The 20,679-nt window shown below is 38.5% G+C and overlaps 1 protein-coding gene across 2 annotated transcripts in view; it reads right to left on the bottom strand.

Annotated features, from left to right (window-relative positions):
• Nucleotides 1-20,679, bottom strand: part of ARHGAP18 (Rho GTPase activating protein 18) — a 203,408-nt gene that overhangs the window by 50,275 nt on the left and 132,454 nt on the right. For both annotated transcript variants that reach the window (XM_010834643.1, XM_010834642.1), the window contains exons 2-5: nucleotides 14,521-14,717; nucleotides 10,497-10,735; nucleotides 6,273-6,336; nucleotides 767-945 (exon numbers count right to left, since the gene is read on the bottom strand). In XM_010834643.1, coding sequence (XP_010832945.1) covers nucleotides 767-945; nucleotides 6,273-6,336; nucleotides 10,497-10,735; nucleotides 14,521-14,717 — 679 coding nt within the window. The remainder of the gene's footprint in view (nucleotides 1-766; nucleotides 946-6,272; nucleotides 6,337-10,496; nucleotides 10,736-14,520; nucleotides 14,718-20,679) is intronic.

Below are 20,679 nucleotides of genomic sequence, written 5' to 3'. Positions count from 1 at the left end.
CTAGGTTTGCCAAAACTATTCAACTTGAATTCAGTCATCAAAAACAGACAAAATCAGAAATTTGATTTGGAGTCTTTAAAATATACAGAAAAATCAGAGGCTCTAATCTAAATTTAAGAAACCAAAAAGATATGACATCAAACGCAACACATAACCCTTGTTTGAATCCCAGGTAGAGTGAGGGAGAGACCATTAGGAAAATATTATGACAACTGGGAAATTTCTAATATGGTCATATATTAAAATATAATTGTTTTAATGTTCAAGTTCTTAAGCATTATACCTGTTTTGTTTAATATGGCCTTGTTAGGCTTAAAAAAAAAAAGTGAGTGTATACGGCACAACCTATACATAGACAGATACAGAAAGAGAGTAGTGAAAAGTGAAAGTGTTAGTTGCTCAGTCATGTCTGACTCTTTGCAACCCCATGGACTGCAGCCTGCCAGGCTCCTCTGTCCATGGAATTCTCCAGGCAAGAATACTGGAATAGGTTGTCATCCCCTTCTCCAGGGGATCTTCCTGACCCAGGGATCGAACCCAGGTCTCCCACAATGCAGGCAGATTCTTTACCGTTTGAGCTACCTGGGAAGCCCAAGAAAGAGTAAAAGCTGTATAATGTTATAACTGGTGAATGGGATCTACAGGGAGGCTCTAGGGATGTATTCTATACTACTCTTTCAACTTTTCTAGGGACTTAAATTTTTCAAAATAAACAGCTGATGGAAAATGTAATCTGATAGTGGCATCTGAATAGTGTACTACGTACCAGTAACGTGGCATCATCACCTCTGCTCCTCTGGATCTTCTCTCTGGAGCTCTCTTTCTGACTGACAGCTTGCTCTGCAAATGATACCTCCAGGTTGATGTCTGTTTCAGAGGCAGGTGCCTCCTCAGGCACCAGTGGGGTCAGCTCCTTTCCACCAACACCTAGGTGAGATGCCTGGTCTGGGAACAAAATAGAAGACTTAATTCCTGGGCTTTGGTTACTTCTTAAAAAAAAAAAAAAAAAACTTCTAACACATCAACTATATAAACCTTTAGGAAAAGTACTACTTACTGTAAGCAATGAAATAATTAACCCTTCTTTTCATAGTAAAACATATACTCAAGGAATCCTAACAATGGCACATGGGGGACAGAGGAGGCAAGGTGGTAACCAGCAAGCCAGAGCTGAATTGTGGAATCTTTCTCTGAGGTCACAGTTCTTAGACTGAATCCAATTCTAAAACATTCCTGGATGATCTCAAGCTCTGAATGAAAAACTCATAACAACTTACTAAAACTTAATTGTTGTTTTATATTATACTGGGAGATTAAAATTTAGTACACTTAATGATTGTTTTACTTTATACTCAGAAATGAGAAGAGAAGGAGGTTAGTTTTACTCTCTTACAACCCTGGTGGCTCAGACGCTAAAGAATCTACCTGACAATGCAGGAGACCTAGATTCAAGTCCTGGGTTGGGAAGATGCCCTGGAGAAGGAGATGGCAACCCACTCCAGTATTCTTGCCTGGAGAATCCCATGGACAGAGGAGCCTGGCAGGGTAGAGTCCACAGGGTCACACAGAGTTGGAGATGACTGAACAAAGGTTTTTAAAACTATGATATACCATTTAATTTCCTCACAGTGGAACAGATTCCTGAATAAGATTTCTTTCATGCCCTGCATGTCCTTTCTGGAATGCTATCTACCAATCAAAGCAAAAATTCCAGCACCAAGAATGTTCACCGTGGGAGTCAGTTCTGGAGGTACCTGGTTCAGGAATCAGATTATTACAGGGATTATAACAGTTCTTACAACTATAAATCTAGTCAAATGAGTTCCAGGTATTTACATCAACAGTTTATAATAAATTTAACATTTTTTTCTTGCTTTATTTGCTGTTAATCCTCTGGGGGAGGGGAGGATTAACATTTGAAAATTTCCTTGCTGAAAAACATCAGGTTTAAGCTTGGAAGAAAATACTTCTAAATTTGGCTATTTGATAAATTTTTGGTTTTAACACAACTCACACTAGAAAAACATCTGGCATCAACAACAGGATTATTGTCATTTTCTCACTGTGACCTTTAATTCATGGTGAGCGGCTCTAGATTACATCAGTAAGCTTATGCGCTACAATCAAATGCATATATACTAACACAACAAGGTGATGGAAGGTAAGTTAATTTTTTAATTTAATAAATATGTTATATATACACATTTACTATTAAAAGTCTGATGCCTTCAGAAAACATATCTGTATTACCTTCTATATATTTTCTATATTTGTAGTCATTTAAATAAAAAACAAACACAAAAATTATTTTACTCAAAAGAAAATAAGAATAAATCTAAATCTAGCCTTTTTCACTCCCACTCAATAAGCAGGGCAGGCTTCATGGGTGTAGGACTTTCGAAGTGCTTGGTACGGGCCCCACACTGGGCTTAATGCTCTGCTGTTGCCTTCTTGAAATTTGAATGAGAAGCTCTACATTTTCAGTTTGCACTGAGCCTCGCAAATTATATAGCTGGCCCTGGTCACATCTCACAGTTAAGAAAGAAAGAAAGAACTGACCTATGTCAAGTCTAAAAATAAGAGTAAATTTGGAGCTCTGATTGTATTTATCTGTTCCTAACTATGCTACATTATGCTTTTTCAACAGCCTGTGACAATTTTGTTTAAAACTAAGGATAACTAGACCTCTGATTAATTTTTAAAGTATTAAATTAAATATCAAAGCACAATTTGAGTTTTATTTTCCCACTGGTTTACACTACTTTATGTTTTACTGTGAATATGTATGTTGGTTTCCTAGGAAACCATTCTGAGAGGAAAAAACTGATTAGCCATTTTCTTAAATTAGAAGCTACCTTTCCAAAACCTGAGTGTTTACGAACAAGCATTTTAAATGGACTCCCTGTTCTTAACAGCCCCACATCAGAGCTACAATAAACACAACCTCCCCCACCACACACAAATAAATGTTCTGTGCTGAACTCAAAACTGAGGAAAAAAATTATAATTAAGTTAGAATACATTTAAAACATATGAATTTCCTCCAAATATTAGCAAAAACAAAAAGCACAATATAGAGAAGGATTAAGGATTAAATGATAACTCCAGTTAAGGCAGATAGCAAGAAAAAGAGTTTCAGGATGATCTAAGAAATGGATGGTTAATTCGCTAATAAAAGTATTTATGAATTAATCATTTACTCTCCTTGGTGGCTCAGAGGGTAAAGCATCTGTCTGCAGTGTGGGAGACCTGGGTTTGATCCCTGGGTCGGGAAGATCCCCTGGAGAAGGAAATGGCAACCCACTACAGTATTCTTGCCTGCAGAATCCCATGGACGGAGGAGCCTGGTAGGCTACAGTCCACGGGGTTGCAAAGAGTCGGACACGACTGAGTGACTTCACTTTCACTTTCTCAAGGAGAAACATTAAGAGAGAAAGCTGAGATAAACCTTTTGGCTCTTTAAGCCCTGAAGTGTAAATAATACAGTTTTAATCTATTTTCTCCTTTGGTTTTTAAAGTGGACAATAGCACCAAGTTACAAATATTTTCAAAAACTCAAAGTTTTTCAACTGTCCAAAATAATCCACGTCTTTATTTAAAAAAATAATTTTGCTTCCTCCATGGAACTCAAAAAAAGAAAATATATATTACATGAAAGTTTTAACTTTCATGGGCATTATTAACACTTCTAAATGTATGTATTGAACATTGGTCTTTCAAATACATACTGTACAATTTGGTGAGAAGATTAATACTTAGCAGTAGATTAATGAATTTGAAATGCAACAACCCTGGCAACATTAAAATGTTATAATTTTCATTTAGAATAAGTAACTTTATAGAACATGCATAAAAGCCCAAGTGTAGAGAAAACATTTAAAATAGACTATGTAGCTCAGGCTTTCATATTTCAAGTGGAAAGAGCTCCACTTTTGAACTCCAGACAATATTTTCCGAGCATTTCATTCAGAACCTTTCAACATTTGCATAACACTGGGGAATTCACTGGCTAGCAAAAGAGCACGGTATTGCCCAGAACAGGTGCAGTAGTAAATCCTCAGTGACTTGGATGGCGTCATACACATTATCTTATTATTCTCACTGGAGGCTCTCTGCCCACTTCATAGTATTCCAGCAAAAGCAGATGTAAATCAGGCAGCAAGCTTGTCACATTCCACTTGGCTGCTGCAAGCTAGGCTGGAAAAAGCTGCTACAATGAGCCTGCCTTCCAGAACTTCTGTTTACATAGGCTATATCAGCATCTCCAGCAAAGGAGGAAAACACCAAGAAAGGACAATGTTTTCCTCAGTATTCATTTAGCAATTGCCAGTCGCTCTTCTCCAAAACCCAAAACATATTGACACTGGCACAAAAGGTTCATCTGTCTCTCTTGACAACCCAGTTCTCTACCCAGCCAGCAAGGGCTATTCCAACGCTTGCCATTCCAGTGTCAGCAGGCACACAGGCCTGGGGAAACACCCAATCATTTTAATCTGATATACTTATGTAACTGAAGAAATTTCCACAGAATAGTAAAAAGCAGGTGCTTTTATGAATACAAATATAAATATATAGACTCATGTGTCTATACACACACATGCACACACATATATACATATGAACATACATACACACACACACACACATATTATGTGTATGTATCTATTTGAAGGCAGGGGTACAGGAGAGAAGTTTTGAGATAAAAGCATGGAAGGAAAGATAAAGATATTAGATGCTCCAAGACTCCAAAATGTCCCAAAGTGACAAATTTTCTTTTCTTGGCCTCCAAAATCACTGCAAATGGTGACTTTGTAGCCATGAAATTAAAAGATGCTTGCTCTTTGGAAGGAGAGCTATGACAAACCTAGACAGTGTATTAAAAAGCAGAGACATCACTTTGCCAACAAAGGTCCATCTAGTCAAAGCTATGGTTTTTCCGGTAGTCATGAGCACATGTGAGAGTTGGATCATAGAGAAGGCTGCGTGTTGAAGAACTGATGCTTTCAAACTATGGTGCTGGAGAAGACTCTTGAGAGTCCCTTGGACTGCAAGGAGATCAAACCAGTCAATCCTAAAGAAAATCAACCCTGAATATTCTTTGGAAGGGCTGATGCTGAAGCTCCAATACTCTGGCCACCTGATGTAAAGAGCCAACTTATGGGAAAAGACCCTGATGCTGGCAAAGAGTGAAGGCAGGAGGAGAAGGAGGCAACAGAGGACAAGATGATTAGACAGCATCACTGACTCAATGGGTAAAAATCTGAGCTAACTCTGGGAGATAATGAAGGACAGAGGAGCCTGGGGTGCTGCAGTCCATGGGGCCACAAAGAGGTGGACATGACTTGGCAAATGAACAACAACAGTAATTTTGGACAAAACTCGGATTTTTATAGAAAGGTTGGGAACACTTCCCAGGCCTCCACAGTCTACCTGACACTCTTCCTTCACTACTTCCAATCCAAACATGACACTAATAATGCCATGAACACCCCAGGTGCTGGGTATTAAGAACATAAACAAAAGCAAAGTCCCAACTGGGACGCAGGCAGCCACTGACCACCTTTGTTATATTATCTAAGTAGCAACACATTAAGGATTAACCTATGACCTTAATTTAGAACATTTTTCCTTTTTGTAAATCCATGAAATAGCCTTAAATTCTTTTTGGTAAGTACTAATAAATCCTTACTATTTGTTTTCATCCATGCTTTGAATTTCTAATTCATTTCTGAAATAACAGATACAGAAAAAGGAATGAAATGGAGAATTAGAATCAACTTCCACCCTCTACCCCAGATCTTAATTCAAAATGTCTTTTTAAGCTTTCTTAAAAGCAATCCATTTATGAGCTAAGAACTTAAGATTTGAAAACGAAGTTCCAAATTCACTGGCTCCCCTTACTAGCTGTATGGCCTTGGGGAAGTGACTTTATATCTCAAAACCTTATTTCTCTCATCTGTTGAATGGGTTAAGAATAATATTTACTACAGAGCATTCATGAGTATATTAAATTAGGTAAATGTCTCTGCATAGCACCTGGCACATGGTAAGCATTCAAGAATACTATGTATAGAGATGTTAGAATAGATATAGACAAGTATTTTTAAAAACTCAAAAGCCAACTATATGCTCAGACTTATGTAATTATCTACTTGGATATGAGAGTATTTTAATTGAATTTGCTTACTAGAATTGCAGATGAATGTTTTAAATGGTCTTATCTATTTGTTATACTAATAATGAGAAAATACAAGAGAACGGGTCCAACTTACCATCTTTTCCTCGGTATTTGTTTTCATCTGTTCCGACTGATTGTGATTCTGTGCCATCTGGAGCCTAAAGATAGAAAATGGGCCATTTAGTCATTTCCCACTCACAACCAGAGAAATGGTATTGTAAATAACTCTATTACTAACCTGTAGAGCACAAGAAATGTATTCAGACTTATACCACGGAAATAAAAGGACTATGGTTATAATTAACAAGCAACCAGCCAACAAATACATGATCACCCACAACATACAAGACATACTACTAAGCTCTGTGGAAATACAGGCCATATCAAGTATTCCTACCATCAGGAACACCATTAAGATAACATCTCAAAAAGTTAATATCCATTAACAAATGAGTAGATAAATAAAATGTGAGCCATCCATACAATGGAATGTTATTTGACAATGAAAAGAAACAAAAGTAAAGAAAGTACAGATACATGGGACAACATGGATGAACCTTGTAAACATGATATGAAGTGAAAGTCACAAGGACCACATACTGTGTGATTCCACGTCTACGAAATCTTCAGAACAGGCAAGTCACAGAGACAAAGATTAGTGGCTGCCTAGGGGTAAGGAGGGGAAAACAAGGAATGACTGCTCTGGGTATGGGGTTTCTTTTGGAGATAATGAACACATGCTAAGATGACTGTGGTGATGGTTGCATATACATGACTACACTAAAAACCTCTGTATTTTAAACTTTAAATGGTTTAACTAGATGGTATGTGAATTCTCTCTCAATGACATGTTTATAAAATAAAATTATATATAGGTAGAAAACAGAATACTTCTTTTTTTAAAAGCTAGTAATAAATGTGAGAGAAATTAAAACTAATTTGCCAAGCAGGTAATAAGAGCTTAGGTAGTCAAAGGAACTCCTCTTTCAAGGGGTTGGGACAGTGACACCCAAAGAAATGAAGCCCTCCAAGGGTTTATGGACACAGTAAAATGCAGCTGGCTCCTCTCACCAGTAAGTGTGTCCAAGCAGTACCCCCTCCTTTCCAAGTAAGGCTCCAGGAGGAATCCGGAAGGGGAGCCTCGGTCAATCATACAGAAAGGTCTACCTGAATGAATTGTTTTTAAAATACTCATTCTAGTGGACTTTCATTTCAATACAAAAGAAGGGAGCCTCTGTCCTCCCCTCCCCACACGTCGGGGCTCAAGTGTTAGCAGAGAAGGACTCCCCTCTCCACCTGCAATCTAAGAAGAGCGGGGAGAGCAGCAGGGCAGGCACGTGGAGGTGCTCTCCTTGGATTATGCAGGGTAGCACACAGTGAGTATCAGTCACAAAGAGATACTAAGTCCCCCCAGGCAGAGCAATACCACCTTCCTCCCTCCACCCCCAGCCTGCAGAAGGCTGGGCCTCCATGGCACAGCGAGCACAGTAACTCTAATCTTACATATGAACACATATTTGGAGCATGTGGTTGAAACTGTTTTCCTAAGCAATTGAAGATGACAGTGCAGATGGTATTCATTGCTGTATTTTATTTCCTAGTGTCAGCAAGGGCTTCGTGAGGAAGCATTTAACATGGAAGAGCTGAATATGGACAGTCATCGCTCAGTATCTGTGGGAGATTGGTTAAAAGACACCCCCACCCCATGAATACCAACACTGGAGATGCTCCGGTCCCTTATAAAGAATGGCAGAGCACAGTCAGCCTTCCCTATCCACAGGTGCAGAAGCCAGGGATATGGAGGGCATACTGCATTTACTAGAGAACAGAAGAAATGCATGTAAAGATGGCTGGCCCCTGTTTACTTGAGGGTTGGAAGACATATTTCTAACGGGTGGTCATATTTCAATTACAGGCAGAAAGTGTAAGTTAACACTATTTTAATTTACTTGTGCTGTTTCTCGCTTATTGACTCCATCAGCCGATACAATCCACCAATTACCTTGAATTCAAACCATGTGATTCAGACACTAGCAAGGATTCGCTGAAAAATGTTGCTTCTAGCACTGAGAAGCAACATCCTCTTCAAGACTGGCAGGAATCCCACAGAATATGGTTTGCTGAGGCTCAGTTCTCTGTCCCCTCCCGCTTTTGGCTTCCTCTTAACTCCCTTAGGGAGGGCTCTTTAATTGGGAAGGAAATGCCAATAATACTGGATTTCCTTATTATTCATTTTTTTACTGCTGTAAAAAAGCAGTCTAGTCCTTCCAAATAACGAATGGGTGGCACGCAAGTGTGTAACTGCCTCACAGCAGCAACAGATCTGTCTGGAGCAATCCTGTGACCCCAAAACTCCCATAAAATGGACTGGATTTGATCTACAATTGACCATACAAACAGAGTAGCAATCTGCAACTATGCAGGATTTCTTAGAAGAATGAAATGTTTACAAAAAGCCAAAAAACCTCTATATGACAGAAAGATACCTTAAATATGTCTTCTTATTCCCAAATTTTTAAAAAAGATTTTTGTTACCCTTTATTATAGTGTAAATACAATCTCATGTATTTACTGGGATTACTTAATATCAGAATTGTAGATGCAAACCCAAATGTAGTAGGATGTACAGTGGTTAAAAGCACATATTTAGAGTCTGACAAATTTGGGTTTACTATATATGGGACCATTGAGCAAGTTACTTAAAGTCTATGAGCCTCGGCGGTAGAACAGAAATGATGAAACCTCACTCATAGGACAAGCTCTAAGGATGAAATGAAATAAGGCATGGAAAGTAGTCAGCACAGTGTTCAGTGGTGGTGGCTACTGCTATAATAATTGCTATTATCATCATTACAATCCTCATTTAAGATCTGTTCTATTTGCTCTTACTTCATCCACTCAACTGGATCTTCTAGACCAGAGCTATGCTGTCATCTGAGAACAGTTCAATGTGTCAACCAACTTTGACCCTAAGAACACCATTAAGTTCAGCTGACCTTTTTTTTCTCTTGGTAGCATGACTGTTTCTTGCTGGGAGCAGATATTAATTTTCATTTTGGGCAAGCTCTTTAGGTCCTCATGGGCACTCCACAAACAACCTACCAAATGGCTATCCTGAGTAGCACTGTTCTAGGCCATTCAGGTCTCTGACTGGTACCATGCTATCTTAAATAGCCATCAGCCCGAGTCTCCACCAGACTCTAATAGCTTCCACTAATAAATTCATCATCGTGGCAAATACCTATTCCAATCCTCTACATGCTAGGCACCAGACACAAAGGGGAAGTTATTTCATGTTCAGGGTTCCTGTTTTATAATTCAGCTGCAATTAGGTTCCTTGCATTCCACCTCCATTCATCCCCACGTGAGTCTTAAAAAAAAGCAAATTTTCCTACAAGAGTAAATGTGGAAAAAAGAACCTCCTGCCTCTGACTGTAACAACTAGCAGTCACATTGTCCAGGGGGTTGGGGCACTCCCAAAGCTCCAAGGACACTGAGTGCAGGGACTGCCACAGAGAATTTTAGCTTGTTTCATTTTCTGCCCCATCAGCAGGTAACTTCTAGAAGGACAGGGATTGAATCCCTCTTGATCATGGCCAGCATGGAGCTTCAGTGCCTTACATATGAAAAGTGAAAGTCGCTCTGCTGCTGCTGCTAAGTCGCTTCAGTCATGTCCGACTCTGTGCGACCCCATAGACGGCAGCCCACCAGGCTCCCCTGTCCCTGGGATTCTCCAGGCAAGAACACTGGAGTGGGTTGCCATTTCCTTCTCCAATGCATGAAAGTGAAAAGTGAAAGGGAAGTCGCTCAGTCGAGTCCCATTCTTCGCGACCCCATGGACTGCAGCCCACCAGGCTCCTCCGTCCATGGGATTTTCCTGGCAAGAGTACTGGAGTGGGGTGCCATTGCCTTCTCCACTCAGTCGTGTCCAACTCTGTGCGACCTCCACCAACTATATAGTCCATGGAATTCTCCGGGCCAGAATACTGGAGTGGGTAGTCTTTCCCTTCTCCAGGGGATCTTCCCAACCCAGGGATCAAACCCAGGTCTCCAGCATTGAAGGCAGATTCTTTACCAGCTGAGTCACCAGGGAAGCCCAAGAATACTGGAGTGGGTATCCTATCCTTTCTCCAGAGGATCTTCTCGACCCAGGAATTGAACCAGGGTCTCCTGCATTGAAGGAGGATTCTTTACCAAGTAAGCTATGGTGGCCTTACATATACATGCCCATTAAGTTTTTAATGATATGAATTTAACTGGACGAGTTCAGCTGAGTCTAAGCCATTATTCCTCTACGTTACTGAAAAAGAAAACCTACCTCCTTTTCTTTTGACCCTGTCTGTTGAGCAAATATGTCTCTGACGTCAGGAACCTGGTACTGTTTGTTTTTTTTCCTCAAGGTCTGGGAGACAGTCTCTACTCGTTTCTGAACAGCTGCTGCCTGCGTCCGGGTCAGTGTTGATAAAAACACCATGCTCTCTTGGGGATCTCCAGCAGTCTCTCCAAAGAGATTAGACAAACCGGCCTCCTTAAGCCACTCTTCTTCCAATTCTCCTTCTGAGACAGTAGAGAAAAAATGGTATTTAAATCACAAAATATGAGAACTTCCACATTTTTAAAAACTGTTTTAAAAACTCTTACTAAAACTCTTGTACCATAACCCAACCACAGTGCTAAGAATCATTATCTGAAACTTGGAGCACTGCCATAAACTCCAGCCATAAAGATATCAAATTTTAGATCCATTTCATATATACTCAATTAAAATTTTTAAATTACTTCACATGTGATTAACCTCTATAACTTCCCTGCAGATTAACTAGGGGAAGATAATACTGTTCCCTTTCCAGAGATGAGCAAGCAATGAAAAGATAACTTACTTCCATCAAGTTACAGAAGGAAGTCAATGCTGGGGATGGCCATTAAAGCCCTGTTTCTTGGCTTACATTCAGCACTATCCCAGAGTCCAACCCTAATTGATGGAAAGGCTTATTTTCTCTGCTCTCTGTAGCTGACAGTGTGGCAAAGAAGTAAAAAGCATCTGGACATCAGGAACTAATCAATTTCAAATTAATTTTTTAACCCCCTAGTCAGCATACCAGAGTCCTGTTTTTCTTTCTTTACAATTTTTTTTTAAAAAGCAAACTGTTTTCAGAAAAAAACCAAGTAGATTATAGGAAACTAATTACACAACTGAATCAACTCAAACCACTGTAAGGGAGTAAATAGTAAAGCAAATATTGTGTTAGATCTGTTGACAATTCAAGACTTTCCCGATAGTCTAGGCTCCTACTGCAGAGGGTGAGGGTTCAGTTCCTGGTCAGGGAACTAAGATCCCACTTGCTGTGAGGCATGGCCAAAAAAAAATTTATTGATGATTGTAGAAAAACTGAATGACAACTAGAACAGATTTACTCCAAGCTCCACATTTATAGTGGACATCAGAAAACCAAGGACTTGGGACACAAAAGATCTGTCCATACTCCATTCCTGCACCTTGATGGCCATGTCACTTTGGTCAAGTCACTTAGCCTCAAGCTGACTCTGTTTTCTCATCTGTAAACTAAAGCACAGCTGCCGTGGTTGCCTCATAACCAAATGTGAGCATGTCACATGCAAAGAACTTTGCAGAGCTCCATTATAGCCCGCAGCACAAGATGGAGCACTGACCAGTGTGCTTGTCTATAGCTTCTCTACTATCTAGACTCCATGAGGGCAGAAATAAAGTATCAATAACCTTGACTTCAAGAAACATAAGGCAGTGCAGGGCATTCTGCCTGCCAGGCAACAAAAACTGTTCACTGAAATAAAAACTCACCATGATTATTAAAGATATTAAAGTAGAATTCAGTATAAATGGTCAGAAAAAGCTGATACTGCCATAAGGGAAGTAAACAAGATTACAATACAGAGCAGCTTGTTCCAGTAAAAAGTAGAGGTAAAATTCAAACTATTTAAAGTCAAAGAAAAGGGATGGGTGTGTTGAAACACTCCCAATTCTTGATAATCACATCATGAGCAACATTTCATGAATCCACTTTAGCCTTGAAGAGTTATGACATAGCTGACACATGGCTATGTACCAGGCTTGAGTGCTTCTTTCCACAGAATGCTTTCTCCTTACTCAGCAGGCCACCAGTATGCTGCTGCCATCTTGAAACATTGATCAGAAAGGTTGAAAGATACTATTATTCCAAATAAGCTCAACTGGATTGGTAAAGTGAGAAAGTATGAGAGTAAAATGAAAGAGAACCCAAATAAAAGGATGAGCTGGCTATCATTTTCTTTTACAAATCAATGTTAAATTAAGGAAAATCTCCAACTTTCCTCTTTCAAGTGTTCAGTTCAGATCAGCCGCTCAGTCGTGTCTGACTCTTTGTGACCCCATGAAGAGCAGCACGCCAGGCCTCCCTGTCCATCACCAACTCCCCGAGTTCACTCAAACTAACATCCATCAAGTCAGTGACACCATCCAGCCATCTTAACCTCTGTTGCCCCCTTCTCCTCCTGCCCCCAATCCCTCCCAGAATCAGAGTCTTTTCCAATGAGTCAACTCTTCGCATGAGGTGGCCAAAGTACTGGAGTTTCAGCTTTAGCATCATTCCTTCCAATGAACACCCAGGACTGATCTCCTTTAGAATGGACTGGTTGGATCTCCTTGCAGTCCAAGGGACTCTCAAGAGTCTTCTCCAATACCACAGTTCAAAAGCATCAATTCTTTGGCGCTCAGCTTTCTTTACAGTCCAACTCTCACATCCATACATGACTACTGGAAAAACCATAGCCTTGACTAGACGGACCTTTGTTGGCAAAGTAATGTCTCTGCTTTTGAATATGCTATCTAGGTTGGTCATAACTTTCCTTCCAAGGAGTAAGTGTCTTTTAATTTCATGTCTGCAATCACCATCTGCAGTGATTCTGGAGCCCAGAAAAATAAAGTCTGACACTGTTTCCACTGTTTTCCCATCTATTTCCCATGAAGTGATGGGACCAGATGCCATGATCTTCGTTTTCTGAATATTGAGTTTTAAGCCAACTTCTTCACTCTCCACTTTCACTTTCATCAAGAGGCCTTTTAGTTCCTCTTCACTTTCTGCCATAAGGGTGGTGTCATCTGCATATCTGAAGTATTAATGGTTGCTTTTTTTTTTTTTTCCAAGCAATGTTATAGCAAAGGAGAAAAACCTATGCAGATTTTAGTACTAAACAACTTGATGCTAAGTCATTTAGCATCATTAAGAAGTCTTCTGTTGAAAAACAGGTCACTGCTAGCTGTGGTACCCAAGGTACTGACCGTGGCTCTTTTTTGGAATCTGTATCAGCCTGTACACCAAAGATATACTTACAAACTTATGGTCAGCACAAGGCATGGAAAGCAAGCTAATATAATAGATACCAGAGTTAGACACGAGAAACCTAGTGTCTACTTGAACTTAATGTTGATTTTTTTTTAAAAAGCATGAAATTTAAGAGGAGGGAAAAAAGTAAATTTTTCCATGCTTCTTCCAGAATATCAAGTACAATAACGGGCCAGAATATCAAGTACAATAATGGGGACTGTGGGAAATGCAGATAGAGATGACAGCAATTATGAACCAAATATGAGAAGTAAATAGGGAGGCTAAAAATGCTAATACCATCTTCCACTTTCACTGTCAAAATCTCCACCCTAAGCTTAGCTGGCACTGTTGCCAATCTAAAAGACAACAGTTTGCAAGATAAGATAACCAAGACTAGGATAGGTCTGCAATCCACCACCAAGGACTGATTTATGTGAATCTTTTTCCTTCTAGAAAAAAGTTATTTGTCTAGTAACAAGATAACTATCCTCAATCATTTGAAAAGCTGTCATGCAAACAACAGAGCAGATTTGTTCTGCTCTTCCAGAAAGTAGACTGACAATAGTGAGTCAAAGGTAGTGTGGAACAGATTGTAAATCAATAAAATAAAGAACATCAAAACAGCTCAAGCTGAACAATGGAAAAACACCAACATCATTAGCATCTCTACTCACTTGAGGCCAAACAACCACGGGGCTAGGATACCACAGATGGAATTTAAAGAGATGTTAGATGATTTCAAAGATCCAGCCCTAAGAGTCTATGATACAGCTTAGCCAATAAGAGTCTAGCCATATCCAAAACTCAGTGAATTTACTTATATCATTTATATTTGGCGGCTGCATCTATAATCTGCCACAATTAAGTCATTTTTAAGTTGAAAGGCAACTACCATTTTTTTTTCTGGTTTTCCTCATTTTAATTTCTTTCTTCCTATGTATTCATTTCCCATCAATACATACAAAATAAACTAAGAAAAAGTTTTATTAATTTCATCATTACCATCAGGCTCTTTGACAACCACCACCTCTTGATCATCTTGTCTGTTTTCATGAGATTTCTTGATATTTTCTAGTTCAGTCCAATAAGCTTCCAGAGATAGTTCATCCAAAGAATCCTGGGAACCTGATCGATCAAATGGAGGTCTTTCTGTAACTTTGGTGACTTCCTGGTTCATAGTATACTGGCCATATCTTCTACTGTAAAGTCAAAAGAAAACATGGTTCATTTTAGTACATGAGGAAGTAGTATTATTTCTACAATATCATAATACTAAGCTGGAGAACTTGGAAACTCAAGTTCTCCTTAACAAAACCAAAGAGATGTTTGCTTTGAAACTGTTTGCCTTGAGAGGCTACTGATTATAACATGTTTGTAGAATGAAAAGTTTTATCCTCTACAGAAAACTTTGACAATGAACAAATAGCTATGTGATAAATATTTTTACATTTCCATTTCACTTAAATTATGTTAAAGCTCCTTTAAACCTGAAAATTTGTTCTTAGAAAGCAACTGATTAAAGGTTAATAAAATTGGGATTGAATTTTACACAGTATTTCATATTTATCATTGATAATTATAAATTAAACTCAGTCAACCTTTACATAGCAAATATCTGCAAACAATGAATGAGGTACCACTTGAATTTTCATTTTTTGGAACCAAAACATAAATAGAAGGATCATATATTAAGTTTACTGTTACATCCTATTTTAGAAAGCAACATTTAATCTTTACATTTATAAATGTACCTATTACTTACATATATTTTAAAACGTGGTAAAATGCATTTATTGGCAATTTTGAATAAGTTGAGAATTACCTCTTAAACCATTTAGCTTATAATTTATGATAAAAGGATACATGAATAGGGTGGGTTTTTTTAATAACTTCAACTATATTTTTTATTTATAAATCATATCCTACCTACTACGAAAATTGAATTAAAAGGCCTAATAACAAAAACCCATATAGAAGAGAAATACTGAATTGTTTCAAGATTGTTTATATTGAGATAGAAGAGGAAAAGCCTTATTACTTCAAGGAGGAAATTTTTTAGCTATGTTTTTCCCCTTTATATTCAATAATTTTTTAGAATTATAATTTGAGTAGAGATAATAATTGGTGAATGAGTATTTTGTTATTCTAATTTCAAATCGCTTTTTTAATCTCCCAAGAGGACATTAGGAAGTGATACACTCTTGCTAGACTGGTTTACTTACTGCACATAGAGAAAATAAAAAGAAATGCAATAAAACAAAATTCTTTAATTGTCTTTGAACATTTTCACATTGAAACTGGCCTCTCCTATAATTATTTAAAATAGTAGGATTTAATATGGCATAAGGAAGAAGGTCACTAAACTCTGGTGGAATCTACCCCGTAGTTTAATTCCAACTGACTTCTCAGAAAAAGTCAAAGAAGTTAATTACCTATTGCTGCAAATAAACGCAATATAACTGACATAACTGTAATATGCTAATTGGCCAGTTTTATCCCTGTAAAAATGGTTCTCTCTGTCTTGATTACACATTTTATTAATGCAACAATTCCTATCATCTCGCTCCAGTAGCAGTCCTGGGGTGGTGATGGGGAGTCAGTGTTAGATGAGGGCCAACAGGAGGACATCTAGACGTGTTTGTGCGAATCTCTTTCCTCTAGTCTCCATTGTGCACTGTTTGCCTCCCCAGCCCTTAATTCAGAGACAGTTTCTCCCTCCCCGCCCCAGCTCCTGTTTACATCCTTATATCCCACTCTGGTCCCTTCTCTAACCCAGTGGCCATGATACCATCAGTGTCCTCCATTTAGGGTTTACACTTCTGATTCTTAAATTAAAATGCAAATGAAAACGCTCTCTTTCTCTTAGAAATGAAAAGTAAACTATACTTTTTATTTCTGTGATCACCAGCTCAACTGATCTTTGGTTCATAATCCTTAATCCTGCTTTATCAGGACTAGCTCAAACTAATTTTATAGAGTATCTGCCAAATTCACTTTTGATTTCATGTCAGATATATGGATACCCTTCCTTGCTTTTGTTTTACCTCTCATTTTAAGGTTGTCTACTGTATTGCTATTTTCTACAACCTTAGCCCCACGATGAGAACTGTGGAATGTGTGAAGTATAATGACTAATGCCAAATAATATGTTTTATCTGCTCACAGGAAAGAGGTGCCGTTGAACGAAAAGTACATTAAGCCTTTTGCTCCTGAAAGAATGTGTTTATTCTGGCAAGAATTTTCCAGTAAATTTCCATTAAGATAGCATGTGCAGAAAAATGCAAGGGCATTGAGCAATAGCACTGTTACGTAAATAAACCTTCTATATCAAGGCCTGCTTTTAAAACATCCATAAAGCAAAAATCTAATCATTTAGTGCTGATGAACCGACTGAATATTTTGACTCTATTAAGATTCAAAAGCTGAAAAGGTTTGTTGTAATAACCTGAAGATACTGAGTCGTGGAAAGGGAAGATTTTATTTTATTTTATTTTATTTTGGATCACTGGCAAATTTTGCAAGAAAACAATTTCTTTTTTAAATATTAGGGGATGGAGTATAGGAAGGAGGCAACCATCCAGTGTAAGTCCCCTCCTTAATTAGCTGCTGAATATTTTACATTTTTTTCTAAAAATGTGACCGAACATTCTTTATTTACAGTTTACATCAATAAACATGTCATGTCACTGGTTTTCTTCTTAGATTATTCTCACTTTTGTAGTTCAGACAGGCCACAGCTAAAAGCCTGTCCCTTCTTAAAACTGTCCTGGTAACAGGCCAGTTAACTGGTTTCCTCTCTTCTGTTTTTAGGAGTATGCTTTTATGACACCATGTTCATTCTGCAAATTGAACTCAAACACATAAAAGCAACATCTGCTAGACATAATGAAGTATGGAGCAGAGATATTCTGTATTTCCCAAAGATCCCAGCCAACACATGGTGCTCAAATCAGAGAAACACACAGTTTGCCCCACCACAGGCAACTACCAATTACCTCCACCTGACTCACTGCCAATGCTAATTCTCTTTGCATTCTTCCTCACTCCCACCCAGAATCCCATGTGCTAAATAGCCCATGAACACTCTTCCCCAACTCCCCCACTTCTCACCTTTTTACAACTAGAACTACAGAACTAGCCACTCCTCTAAAAGAAGCTGCTTCTTAGTCTGCTGGACAAGGCATTACATCACAGTATTATCACTTGGGCTCTTTTTCCCTGGGCACTAACATACCAGCAAATACTCAACTTTACAGGCCCCCTCTGTCCCCCGGGCCTTCATGGTGTGTTATCTTCTTGCAGCATGTCCTCATGCTGTGTTGATAAAAATAGGGGATCTGTTTCCTTGTATTTTCCCTAGGTGTATTTTCTCCCATTTTTCTGTAATTTCTTTTTTTTTTCTACTCGGTGAGTGAATTTCAAATGTACTGACATCATTCAGGGTATTAGCGATACCTGTTATTTATTTTGTAGTAGAAATCTTAAACTGATTTGACAGAAGTTGTCCTCCAGAAGGAGGCAGACTTTACCATGCACTTCGATGTGGTCCGCTAGAAGAACACTCATGATTCATCCTGGTACCACTGCAGTCAGTGAACTGACGGGGAAACATACAGGACTGGGAGTCCTAAGCACCAAATGATTCCAGCTTTACTTAACTTTCTTTCATGATCCCTGGAGGAAATCACTCCTCTGATTCTAACTTGCTGCTATCTATAAAATGGAAAGAATGCCAATAGCCTTGACGACTTTGTTGGAAGTCATCCAATAAGAGCTTCCCTGGTGGCTCAGCAGTAAAGAATCCGCCTGCCAATGCAGGCAATGTGGGTTCGCTTCCTGGATGGGAAAGATCCCCTGGAGAAGGAAATGGCAATCCATTCCAGCCTTCTTGCCTGGAAAATCCCATGGACAGAGGAGCCTGGCAGGCTACAGTCCACGGGGTCACAAATGCGTTGGATATGACCTAGCAACTAAACAAAACAACATCAAATAAGAATTCCTACTGAGGAACGACCTTAGAGGTAACCAAGGAGAAGGCACTCAAGTTAGTATCATTGCTAACATTTGTGTAACTGCTAACTACAGATAACTGCCTCTCCCACAGTTTAATAAAGTCACCTTTGCCCTCTTCTAAGGTTCAGAGAAATTGCTTATCCTCTAAGGACGGTCATTCTTTAACCTCTGGTCTCAGGATTCTTTTACACACTTCCTAATTTTCAAGGGCTTCCAAAGAGTTTTTGAGATATATTATATTCATTGATATGTACACTATTAGATCTCAAAACTTAAAAAAACTTTAAATACTAATTCATTTAATAAGAAATAACATTTAAGATGTTATTTAAGAAAACATCATAAATAACATTGGGGGAGAGGTGGGGAGAAGCCCTATATTTTTTCTAAAAAAATAGATAAGTAGCACTGTTTTACATTTTTGAAACTGTTTTAATGTTTAGTTTAATAGAAGACATATGGATTCTCCCATCTCCCTTTGCATCTACTCTTTTGCGATACTCTAAGTCATGTAGTTTCTGGGAAACACCACTGTATTCTCAGGAGAGCATCAGAATGAACAAGGCCAGTTAACAGCTTAGGTTATTATGAAAACAGTTCTGATCTCCTAGACCCTTTGAAGGGTCTCAAGAGCCTCGGGTTCCATGGCCACACTTTGAAAACCGCTGCTCCAGGATTTCTCAAAAACACCTAATGGATCTGAGAAAGCACTTTTCAATTCTGTGGGCAATGTTCCAGAAAGCCTTACTGAAAGAAATAGACATGCTTTCCTAGTGACTCCTGACCTACTTCTTTGTTTATTTTAGTTTAGTTTTACGGCCTTTCATCAAAACTGGGACTTATTCCAATGATATATCCATATTTAATTCATACTACAATGACAAAAAATTAAAGCATATTTAAAAACCCCTGCCTCACCAGTGTCTTCCATCATCCACTTTTATCCATCATGCACAATGGGTAGAAACTCTAAGCTTCCCCTTTTGGCCAGTGTATTTGAAATATGGGTATTTTCTTTAATGCTCCTTAGCCATCTGTACCTCTTCCTATAATCATCTCAAGGCATTTATTTAGAACTAGGACACTTCTTTGCACTCATATTTAACTACATGATCCAATCTCTACTTTGTGCACTCCACCCCATCAACAGTCATACTGCTAAACTTCACATCCAGTCTGTCTCTCAATCCTGCTCCTTCTAGAAGTATTTTTATGGCTCAAAGTCTGCTTTCTTGAAGTCCTTTGATGCTATGATTTGGTTTTATATTCTTACAAGATCCTTTCTAAAAGAAGTATACTCTCTTGTATGCTTCTTATTCTACTTTCACTTCCAACAGGAAAAGAAGGGACTGGGTTGAGAGATATGAGGATAAGGCTATTTTTGTTTTGTTTTGTTTTTGTTCTGTTTTTAAGGTGCCAAAAAAAAAGTTCTTATTGAGATCACGACTTATCAACCATAACGACCAAGTATATTTTAGATAAAGCCATATTTATTGAAGTGTACCTATCCCATCATTTTCTAGATGAGGTAATGAGTTGCCAGGGCTAAATCTTCTTCAAAATCTCAGCAAAGTGATGGTGGAACCAAAACTGGTGTCCTCATTTCTTCTGCAGTCATTATACCAAATAGACTAGAAAGGGTAGAATTTACTTTTTTTCACATCCAACGTTCCAGTCTTTGTGAGTTTTGCACATAGCAAAACCAAAAGTGATCTTGTTGACACAGCCTATAATTAATGTTTTTGAATGACCACTATACTTATCTAGAGAAAAATACATTTAACAATCAAATCATACCATCATAACATCAAATGCATGAGAAACCTTTTCCAATGCATTTTCTAAAATGTGATTTATGCCATGCTAGGACACCACTTCAAATATATATATATATTTTTAAACTTGGTTTCAAAGATGTTTAAAATGTTTTAAACATTCACTCTGGATCTACATTACCTCTAGGCTGGGTGGGGGGCGGGGCGGGGAAAGTGCTTCTGATGTGTAGATTTTTCTCTTTCATTTTATCAGTGATTTTAAAGTAATCACTGCCATCTGAGATAGTAAAGCTATTAATACTCCATAATGGCCTTGTCCATCAGACTACATTGAATTTGAGTGACTAGGAAGAACTGCAGCCTATGAATGACC

The sequence above is a fragment of the Bison bison genome, unplaced genomic scaffold (genome assembly GCF_000754665.1).
Source record: "Bison bison bison isolate TAMUID 2011002044 unplaced genomic scaffold, Bison_UMD1.0 scf7180017864035, whole genome shotgun sequence".
Lineage (NCBI taxonomy): Eukaryota > Metazoa > Chordata > Mammalia > Artiodactyla > Bovidae > Bison > Bison bison.
The sequence above is the reverse complement of the archived record's forward strand: the minus strand, read 5'-3'. Positions and strand labels throughout refer to the sequence as shown.